The sequence below is a fragment of the Cupressus sempervirens genome, chromosome 10 (assembly GCF_028749045.1).
Source record: "Cupressus sempervirens isolate cs-2001-9-10 chromosome 10, ASM2874904v1, whole genome shotgun sequence".
NCBI classification, from domain to species: Eukaryota; Viridiplantae; Streptophyta; class Pinopsida; order Cupressales; family Cupressaceae; genus Cupressus; species Cupressus sempervirens.
The window spans coordinates 743,165,091-743,176,108 of record NC_143127.1 but is presented as its reverse complement, the minus strand read 5'-3'; the positions used below and the strand labels follow the sequence as shown (position 1 = coordinate 743,176,108).

Genomic DNA, 11,018 nt, shown 5'->3' with positions numbered 1-11,018 from the left:
TTGTTGTGGATTATGATTAGTCTCCAAGTGGGAGATTGTTGCAATGTGGAGCCTAATTAGACTTGGAGGTTTATTCGGCACAATTTCCCCTAGATTATTTCTATGGGGCATTTGGGTGTAACGCCCCCAAGATGAGCTCAAAGGGAAACACTCCTTGTTGGGTCCTAGGGTGGGGTCGATGAGAAGCAAAGGTTTTCAAGAGTAGCATCCCCAAAGCCAAAAATGAATCTACTATTATAAAAGGCATCAAATTCTATTGTTCTTTTGGATGACTTATTCTAAACCTAATTTTAGAAGCATAAAAGCTTGTATAAAATGGCTTAGGGTTAGGGATTTCATTATGTATGATTCAATATTATAGCTTTTTGCGACAATATTGAGCAATAAGGGATTGCAGATTGTAATCACTGAATAATAATATTGGACTTATTGTTGGTGGACATAGCCCATGGATTGGGTGAACCGCATTAAATCCTTGTGTCTTGTGTTCTCTTCTATGAATTTCTTTTTTTAATATTGGCTATATTTGAATGTAACTGTTATTTTTGTTCATGGTTATTCCTAACACAATTCGGTCTTTATGATCATTGGGGGCATAGATGTTACAACTATCGAATTCTTTGCCATCCTTTTGGCATTTAATCCATACAACCTTGTTGCATGGTGATCTCCCCAATCTTAAGTGATGCAACTCCTATTACATCCCACTAAGATTATTGCACCTCCTTTACCAACAACTTTTACTTCTTGTAACACCAGTACATCTATTTTCTTATTAGATAATAATAACCTTTTAGCAATATATTTCCTATCTAAGGACTCTAACCCTCTTACATTCCATGCAATTATATTAAGCTCCATCATGATACAACTTTATTTATTTGTCTACTCTATTGGCATTTCTAATTGGAATCAAGGCCTTTGGAATGAAATTCCATAAAAATGGAGGAATATCTCCCACAATAATCTATCTAGGGAAAGAAGGGGAAACAACTTCATCAAAGTTAGCTTTTGGATTCTAGGGTAGGGCACGAAACATGCTTAGACCAATCTTCCAGTATTGTCTTTTAACTACTTCTTGTTGGTGAAGGTGATTGTTAAACAAGATTATAAGCAAGCCTTTTTGAAGTACGTAGATGAGAGTAAAATGAAATAGAAATTAAGTTTTCAATACATTGTGAACCCAATCATTCATATATTTCCTCCAAGGAATACTATCTAAACTATTTGTTACTAAGAATATTGTAGAACTCTTAAGCCTACTTTTCTCAAAATTTCAATTGCTATAGCCATTTGTACATTGGGCTTTATAACAAATGGGTTGGTATTAGGAATATTAACTCCCTCTTCTACCTGGAGCTAAGGTGATCCAGACGGATTTGCTTGAAGAAGCACACAACATTAGGGAGGGATGGAATGTCTTCAACTACTTCTCCAAAACTTTTCGTGTTGATGATGTTCTTCCTTACCCTTTCCTCGAAAAAGCCATTAAGCTAAACTACAGTAAGGTTGATTGCAATTAATGCGACAGAGGACCTTCTATCAGTGGAAGGTCTCCTCAATGGGCATGCCCTAGTTACAAAACTCAATGGAAAAAAAAGCTTTACAAAATAATCATTACAAAGGCTATACAAATTTAAATATTTTATAGTAAAAAATTACTATTATTTAATAGAAATATTTAAAATATTATTTTTAGTAAACTTACTAATTTTATTATTGTTAAAATTACTTTTACAAATTAATTTTTTTAATAGTAAATTAATGTAAGGAAGCAAAGGTGCGCGGAATTGCTTCCTACGCTAATCTTTGAGAGGACGATTATGCAAATCAAAGTAACTATTGCAAAGATCTCAAGAAATGCATAATAACATAATCAAAATAACAAAGAACACACAACATAGTGATTACCATGGGGAAACCCTTCCAGGAGAAAAACCCCACCCTCCAAAACTCGCACAATGTATTATCAAACCAAGATGATTACAATGCACTTGCAATGCAAGTTCTTACAGGAGCGCATCACCACAACTCGAACTTGGAGGGACTCCTTCTAGCACCAGTCTTGCAAACTAAACTCAATTACACAAACACCTCCCCAAGTCCTCCTTTTATAGTGATTTTACAACCTGGAAACCACTTAGGGCCCGTTTGGTTGCAAGCGTAGGAATTGAGAATTAGAATAGAAAATTTGAATGAGAATGGAGAATGAAGAATAGGAACGGAAAACTGCAATCCAATCTTGTTTATCCCTTGTTTGGTTATGCAAGCTTAAATTGGAATAGGGTTAACTTGCAATCGGTGCCATTGGAAAATCGCTGAAATATTTGAAAATATTTTTGAAGATGCAATAGGCGCCATTTGAAAATCGTTTAAATATTTGAAAATGTTGAAAACAGAGTTCCAGCGTTCACCCCAGATCAAAGTGGATTTGAAAATTTAATCAAATTTGAGAAAGTTAAAATGAATGCAAGAATAGCAATTCTAATTACAAGTATTTTTTGGAATGGACAAAAACTCATTTTGGAGCTAAAATGAGATTACGTTTTCCTATTCCCTATTCCTATTCCACGCACCAAACAAAAAATACAAATCATATTCTAATTTCCTATTCCTATTCCAGTTGTATTCCAGCAACCAAACGGGCCCTTAAGGTTTTACAAAAGCATGAGCAAAACTATCATGCCACATGTTACCCATTTTTGACAACAACCAGGTTAAAAATAGTAATCATGTCCACAATTTTGTCTCTTAGTCTAGACTCCCATAAAAGTCACAAAATGAGTCATCAAGGCTCTAAAAATAGCCTACCTATATTCTACTAAGGACAAGACTCATTTAACAACTCACTAACCACTTTCCAATGCATAAACAAGTGGAAAACTCCCACAAACTAATTTTGGAATTTTCCAAAAAAAGATTGCAAGGTTGAGACACATGTTTCTCAACAATTAATATATTCTAAATTAATTAATTAATTATTAATAAAACCACAAAAATTAAAAATTAAAAATTCCCAAAAATAAAGCATGTCAGTTTTTTGAAAACTTCCATGGAACGATTCTTCTAAAAAAAGTGGAGGTGAACGAAGGACCAAAATGGGTGCTTAAAAGCTTGCGCGTACAAATCAGTTTTCAATGGAAGGGACGCAACCCTTCTCTTAAGACCAGCAATTCTTATTTATATATCGTCAAATTTCTTCCTTGACAAATAATTGCATCGATCTATTCATCTTCTTGAAGAAGTGATAATAAATTTGCATTACTCCATTCTTTGAAAAGATCCTTATCGGAAAGAAATTTGGTGCAGAGTATCACGCTTAGGTATGAAACCCCCATCAATTGTGACCTCAGATTTACAATCCCTTGAATAAAATAATATTTTGAAAATGCTTTATTAGGTTTTTAATTTGATACGGAACTGTTAAATTTTGTGTAGTATCTGTTATTTGTTATCTTTTATCTTGAAAATTATAATTGCTTTGACTGGATTTTGTAGGAGTTGGAGAAATATGGCCAAGGGAAAAGGATCCAAAGCAAAGGGCAGTAAGAAGCAGGTAACATCTCAACCTTTAGACAATTGAAACAAATGCATGCAAATGATTACATGCTAACTAAGAAAGATGATTGTATCAACAAATTTGCAGAGCTTCAGCCAACAAACACCAGTAACAGTAAATGTAAAAGATGACAGAGAAGCAAGCAACAGTGACAAGGTGACAAGTTTGAATGAGGGGTTAGTGAATACAATTACCAATGACAGAAAAGGGCTGCAAGATGAGCAGAATGCAACAAGAGTTTTGAGCCTGAATCATGAAAAAGAGTGCATTCAATTAAGGCAGGAAAAAGTAAAATTAGAAGAGGAGTTGAAAGAGCTGAATAATAGGAATGAAGAATTGCATGCCAAAATGATTGAAAATGGTGGCCTCTGGGATACTTGTAAGGCGAAGTTAGAGAGTAGAATAATAGATATGCAGAAAAAGCTTAATGAAACAAAGATTTTGGCCCACAATAATCAAGTCTCATGCAATGAGATGAGTAGAGAGAAAAGTGAGTTGGAAAATAAGTTTAATCAATCCATCAATGAAGCTAGACAACTAGAAGAAAAATTAGCAGAAGAAAGGCACTTGTGGAATATAGGTAAGAGAGAATTTGAAGCTGCACTTGCGAAATTGCAAAATGAGCTTAATGAAGTGAGAATGTCAAGCCAGAAGCATGAAGATTTGTGTTCTCAATCAGAAAAAGGTAAAAATGAGTTGGAATGTGATTTGAAGCCATCCATAGATGAAGCTAGACAGTTAAAGGAAAAGATAGCTGAAGAAAGGCACTTGTGGGATACTTGTAAAGGAGAACTTGAAGTTAGGATTGCAAAACTGCAAAATGAGCTCAACGAAGAGAGAATGTTGACTCAGAAAAATGAAGATTTGTGGAGTTATTCAGAAGAAGAAAAAAATGAGTTGAAAAAGATTCTTATAATGGTAGAAAATGAACTTGATGAAACAAAGATTCTGAGAAGGAAAGACCAAGAGCTATGTAATGTGCTAAGAGAGGGAAAAAACGAGCTGGAAAAGACACTGCTAATGTTACAAAATGAACTTGGTGAAACAAAGATTTTGAGAGGGAAAGAACAAGAGCTGTGTAATGTGCTGAATGAGGAAAAAAATGAGTTGGAAAAGGGTCTTGTAGCGCTACAAAATGAACTTGGTGAAACAAAGATTTTGAGAGAGAAAGACCAAGAGCTGTGTAATTTGCTAAGAGAGGAAAACAATCGGTTAGAAACTAGGTTAAAACAGTGCAATGACATGATTGGAGAATTAAATACAAAAATCAAAGAAGACGAGCTACTGTGGGTCAGTAATAAGGAGGATTTAGAAAGCATAGTTGTAGATCTGCAGTATGAGAAAGAGATAATGATCAAGGAATATAAAGCTCTGTGCATCCATTCAACAGAAGAAAAAGAAGATTTGGAAGACAAACTGAGAGAATGCAACAATAAGAATAAGGAATTGCATGCCCAGATGAGAGAAGATTGCCTCTTGTGGGAAGCTTGTAGGGCAAAATTTGAAGACTCTATTGCAGGGTTGCAAAATAAGCTTGATTCAATGACTAATGAAGGAAGAATTTTGAGGCAAGAATATGTACAGTTGTACGTTGAATGTGAATTTTTCAAGGCACAGTTGGGAGATTATAATGGCACACTAAGTTCCATGGAAGATGAAACATGGAGTCTAATGTCTCTCTCAGAGAGCAATACAAAGACAGTGGAAGCCCTGCAAACTCAAGTGGAATCGATCACCAATGATCAAACACATTTGAGAAAGAAATATGAAGAACTGACAACTGAAAATGAATCTCTGAAGTTGAAATTGGAAAATTATGATCATAGCTTCGATTTAGCAGAAAATGAAAGGAACTCACTTAGATCTACGTTAGCAAGCAGGGAGAACGCTTTGATTCAAGAAAATGGCTCATTGAAACAAGAAGTCCTTGAGCTTCACAACAAATTGGGTATGTTGGCTAATGATTACAAAAGGGTTTCCATTAATGATATGCTCGATTCAGCAACAGGGGAGACACAGTTACTCACATCTTTATCAAAAACCACTGATAAAGTAATGGAAGATCTGGTTACAGAGAACAGAACAGCGAAACAGGAAGCCCTTCAAGTTGATAAAGAAAACCAGGCTTTGGTTCAAAAAAATTATTCGTTAAAACAGCAAGTCTATGAGCTTCAAAACAAGTTGGGTATGGGGGCTAATGATTACAAAAGCATTTCCTCTGATGACATGCCTCATTCAGCGACAGTGGAGAGGCAGATACTCACATCTCTTTCAGAAACTAGTGATAAAGTGATGGAAGATTTGCTTATGGAGAATAGAATAGTGAAACAGGAAGCCATTAAACTTGATCGAGAAAACCAACTATTGCAAAAGGACATATTTGCGAAAAATTCATTACTTCACACAAAAGATGGAAAAATTACAGAGATGAATGCAAAAATGATTGAGCTCAAGAATGTAATTGATGTCTTCGAAGAAATTGGAAGAAAACATACCAAATTACACAAGGAATCTGGAGATCTTGTAAGGGAAGAGCAAATGAAGAGAAGAGAAAGCGAGGAGAAAAGGAAGGAGGGCAGTTGGAGGGTTTCAAATCAAAACCAAAGGCCCTTTATTGGTAATTTGACATCTTGCATTCTTCCAGATATTAACAAGTCTCCTCTAAGAAAATGTTTGCCTACTGGCGCAAAATGTATCGTTCTTCCTCCAGATGCTCTACTTCGTGGGTGTCCTTATGGCTGGTTTGGTGGGATGGTATAAATAACCACCCTTTCTGCCTACTCTGTGAGAAACGTAACATTATGTTTTCTATTATCTAGATTCTAACTCATCCTTACAGTTTTGTGAGTTCTGATTTATGTATACCATAAAAATTCCTTCACTGCAATACATTGCAATGTTCTTAAGTTCATTTTAAATTTTGTTTATGAGATATCATATTCATAATTGCGTACAGTTTTAAGGTTGTTGAATTCTGATTGTATACTCAAAATAGTGTACAAATTTTACATACTTACGCATAAGGTGGATGTTTTGACATCAAATTTGGATCAAATCGTGCATTTTTATTATAGAATTATCAAGGAAGCATATGAAGGTACCTAAACCTAGATTTTGTTGAAAAAATGGAGAAAGTCAAAGCAAGGTTATATCACAAAGCATAAGCCATAATTTTCTTCCTATTATGTAATTTGCATCTTATGATGAAAATAAATTGACCAAATGAAGAGAACCAAAAAAACTGAAGCGGAACAATTGTACAAAGAACCTCAATGAGAGATAGCCATGAAACTCTGCAACTGAAAGGGGAATAATTTTCCAGAGCAAATCAATGGCAGACAACCATAAAACTCTGCTCTTCAGTTTTGTGTAGTCAAATATGCATTTCTTAAAAGAGATAACAACACTTGAACTACGAAGTAATCCATGTGATTCTCACCTTTCTCCCTATCATAATTATGGTAAGTGAGCTGAATAGAAGGCTGAGCTTGCCCTCTAATTTTTGCTTCCTTCGATGAAACATTGTCAAATCCAATTCCCCATCCCCCCACACCCCCTCCCCCAACCCTGTTTTTATAAAACCAAATTAGAATAAATGATCTATTACATTTTATAAAGGAACTCTCATTCTCAGAAAAAAAATACATCAAATCAGACATTTGCCTTGTAGGAATGAGGGACACAAAGTCAAGAACATCGTCTCCTAAGGTAATATGCTAAGGGGGGCATTGTTGGACTAACTGCCAATGACATGGCTTAACCGCCTCCTATGTTCTATAAGTCTAGTGGTTGTACTGGGCATTAATATGTCAACAACTCTAGCTTGTAACAGTTAAATGATGCCAACTGATGACTTTTCAATTTCACAATAAATGTAATTTGGAGATTGAATGAGATTTTCATTATTGTTTAAAAAAATTATCGATTCAAGATCTAGGCTTCGGATTGGGTTTGTAAGAAAATAAAAACCAAATGCATGTGCGTGCACATGCACAAACACACATAATGGTTGAAAATGCAGAAAAAGACAAAAGATTCTCAACAATAAAGATTCTCCATATCTGTTTATCTTGAAGGATATTGTTGAAAGGTCTCAGTTTTCTAATGCCCAAACCACCAATTTTTTAGGGAAGGAAGATATTATCCCAGGAAATGAAAGGGAATCTCTTATGGTCTTCAAAACCAGACCATACAAAATTCCTTTGGATCTTCTCCATAAGGTCAACATCTTTACTTGATATCCCAAAGAGGCTCTACACATAGGTAGGAAGAAGATTTTTGTTGGTGAACAGATTGTCCTTCAACTATTTAGCAAATTCACTCTATGCCCAGGGTATAGAAATTAAAAAATGTCCACAATAGTTGAGAAAATCTCATGTTATTCGATCTTCTCTCTAAATTTTAAAGGTATAGCTCCCTTTATGAAATTCACAATGAATTCAAAATTGTCTTTGCACTTTAACCAGAAAGCACGTAAGGATCTCTCACTTACTCTTCGATAGTGAGGTAAGAATCAATACAAACAACAAAGATAAATATCCATCGAACCATACTTCCACAAAACATCTACTTCAAAGGAATGAATAACACCATGAATTGATCTCAATCATTCAAACACCTTAATTGAAATGAACTTACAATAAGAATAGCAATCAAATATCTCAAACCAATAAACCAGAGTTCACAAAGTAACAATGGTCTAAACACTTTGAACACCAAGTTTCCAAGTTGAATTCAAGATGATATATATATATATATATATATATATATATATATATATGTTAAACCTTCTTCATGCACATAGTCATTCAAAAGAAAAACATCCATATACTATTCTTTGATTACTGTATAAAAGTATCTATGTATTAGAGTTTCTAGCTATCTCCTTCTAAAATTAATTAGTTCAATGCCCCAGCATTTATACTTCCATTACAAAATTTGAAAGGCCTCCATCAAAACCCAACCATTTTGGTTAAACAAGAAACAGTTATGAACAAGAAAGAAGTTATAAAATAGGTGTCAAAATGTAACTAAACAACTATCTTGTTCAAGTCTCACCACCAATCTTCTCTTCCTCGCCCACGGTTTGATACACCAACTTCCAGCTCCAAAAAGTGTTCATGAGCTCCTGCATCACATGGGAATGTGGATTTTTTAGGCTCAGCAATCTGGCCCTACACACATCCTTCTACCATTAGAACTCCTTTATCTTCAAGCTTTGATGCCGCATGTGGTCTTTGTTGAGATGTAACATCAACTCAATGTTTGCCAACGCAATGAAGTCATTAGCACTGGGCAATTCATTATCCCTAATATGTTTAACAACTTCATTGAAGTTCTTAGTTAGTGTCTTAGAATCCATATTCCCTTCGTCAAACTATAGGATTCCCATAGGATTTACTACTTTCATATCTTTCAGGAGTTCTTCGTGCATTCCAGTGACTTTGTACTCGATGCCCTACACTTCTTTAATCATCTCCTTATAAACTGACTCCTTCTAACTCATGTTTTTCATGATAAACAACATGTAGGGATCTAAATTTTTCATAGGGTTCTCATTCAGAAAATTGAGCACCCCAAACCTCTCTACTTTAGTTACATGAAAAACAATCATCTGACACTAGCTTTGCTCTACTTCCCACCTGGGGATCAAAGTTTGAATCTCTCCTAGTTGTGATTCCCCTTCAACATATAGATTCATGAATTCCAAAATAAACTTATTACCTTATTTAATGATGATTTCCGCCCAATCCTTCATGGCATCTGCTAGCAGCTTTCCTCTTTGCATTTGCTTCATCAATTTTTGACTTCCAAAAGAATTTGAATCAAAAGCTTTGGGAGCTTGAACAACTAGTAATGCACCGAGATTCATCAAAGAATCAATATATGCGGCCATAGTCATTACCATGCCCTTAAGCTCCTTTTTCTCTTTGCTATCCTTCTTAGATTGAGTTAGCATGTGGTCAACAGAGAATTTGAAGAAGTGATTACCAGTGCTTCGTGGTCCCTAACTCAACCGAGGTAACTTTGAAACCTTCATCATCAATATCATCAGACTCCATTTTCTACTTGTATGTGGCTATTTTAGCAGTTATCTTCCCAGTCATTGGGTCCTTGGTTAGGTGGACATCTGTCTTCAACTTCTTAACCTTTGAACCCTATGAAACTTATTTAGTTACAATGTCCTTCACAGGTGATGTAACTGGTTGTAGACTTCTTTTCTTGTTGATTGTGCTAGATAGCCTGGTAGGGATAGCAGGACCTACAGAAATTGCCCGAGGGTCTCTAGTGGGAGTCATAAACTTTGGTTGATCCACCTTAGGAGCCTCAATGATCTATACATCACCATTTGCACCATCTAAAAAATTGAGACCATCAGTTGAATCCTGCCCCTGAGATGACATCTTCTTTGTTTGAACTTTGTGTTGCTTAAGGGCCTTTGATTTAGCTTAGGACCTAGTCCTCAAAGTCATGCTTTGCGTATGGATGGGCATCCTCCTTTTTTTACCTTGAACTAATTCACTAGCTGCAATAGGAGAGGAAAGTGGAATGTTAGAAGATGATGGTTCAAAAAAGGAAACCACCCCTAAAGAGGGTTCATTGACAACTTTCTTGCTATGCTTCCTTAGCCAATCATCTGTGTAAGTAAATATAAATCTAGCTCTTAGATTTATATCCTCCTCGTCATCTTGGTTCCAATCTACTACCAATGACTTCAATTCATGAGATTCTTCCCAGCCTGGTTCAACTATATCTAAGCCATCCTCAATAACCCCCTCTATTTTGAACTTAAACCTTAGAGAATTGATTTTCTATAATGTTAACCTTGAATGATCTCTCCTTAAAACCTCCTCCTTATCATTACAATCTTTCCATAAATCCTCTAACTGTGGGGTTGTTGATGAGTGGCCTACAAGCCCAAGAATTTGAACTACATATCCCTTACTATCAAAGTTTCTTCTATTACGATAGGAACCAAAATTGAATCCAAGTAAATTGCTTCCAATAAAAGAGATGTTAGTCATACTATTATAGACTAGAGAACCCAACTTAATCGGGAAGGTTGTCTCCCAATCCTCTTGTGGTAGATTATCCTTAGCAAAAGAGAATAGTTTCTTGCAAATCTTAGCTATGAAAAAGCAATCTAGAGCATATCGAGGAATTTTTATAGGTTCCTCTTTGAATCTGCCTATTCTTAAGTAAGTGAACTTGGGAAACTGTATAAAATAACTTCCATATTGTTAAACTAACCTTTGAGCTTCAGGAGACAACCTAGGCATTGGTGTTTTCTTCAAAGCTATGTGCACATTTTCAATCAACACATCATGAACCTTCCTAAAGTTCTCCAACACTTTATCCTTTTGTAGCAGAGGGCAATATTGGTACACCATTATTTCTTCACTTTAGACTCCATGAGGAAGAGGGGTAAGTTCACAAACACAGGCAATACAATAAGTCA

The 11,018-nt window shown here is 35.4% G+C and overlaps 1 protein-coding gene across 1 annotated transcript; it reads left to right on the top strand.

The window, feature by feature from the left end:
* The first annotated feature begins 3,150 nt into the window (after positions 1-3,150).
* On the top strand, positions 3,151-6,339 carry LOC149536032 (uncharacterized). The gene is made up of 3 exons (XM_089804421.1): positions 3,151-3,323; positions 3,499-3,556; positions 3,647-6,339. Exons 2-3 carry the CDS (start codon positions 3,512-3,514, stop codon positions 6,317-6,319), a joined length of 2,718 nt encoding a protein of 905 aa, XP_089660547.1. The 5' UTR covers positions 3,151-3,323; positions 3,499-3,511; the 3' UTR covers positions 6,320-6,339.
* Positions 6,340-11,018: the final 4,679 nt, after the last annotated feature.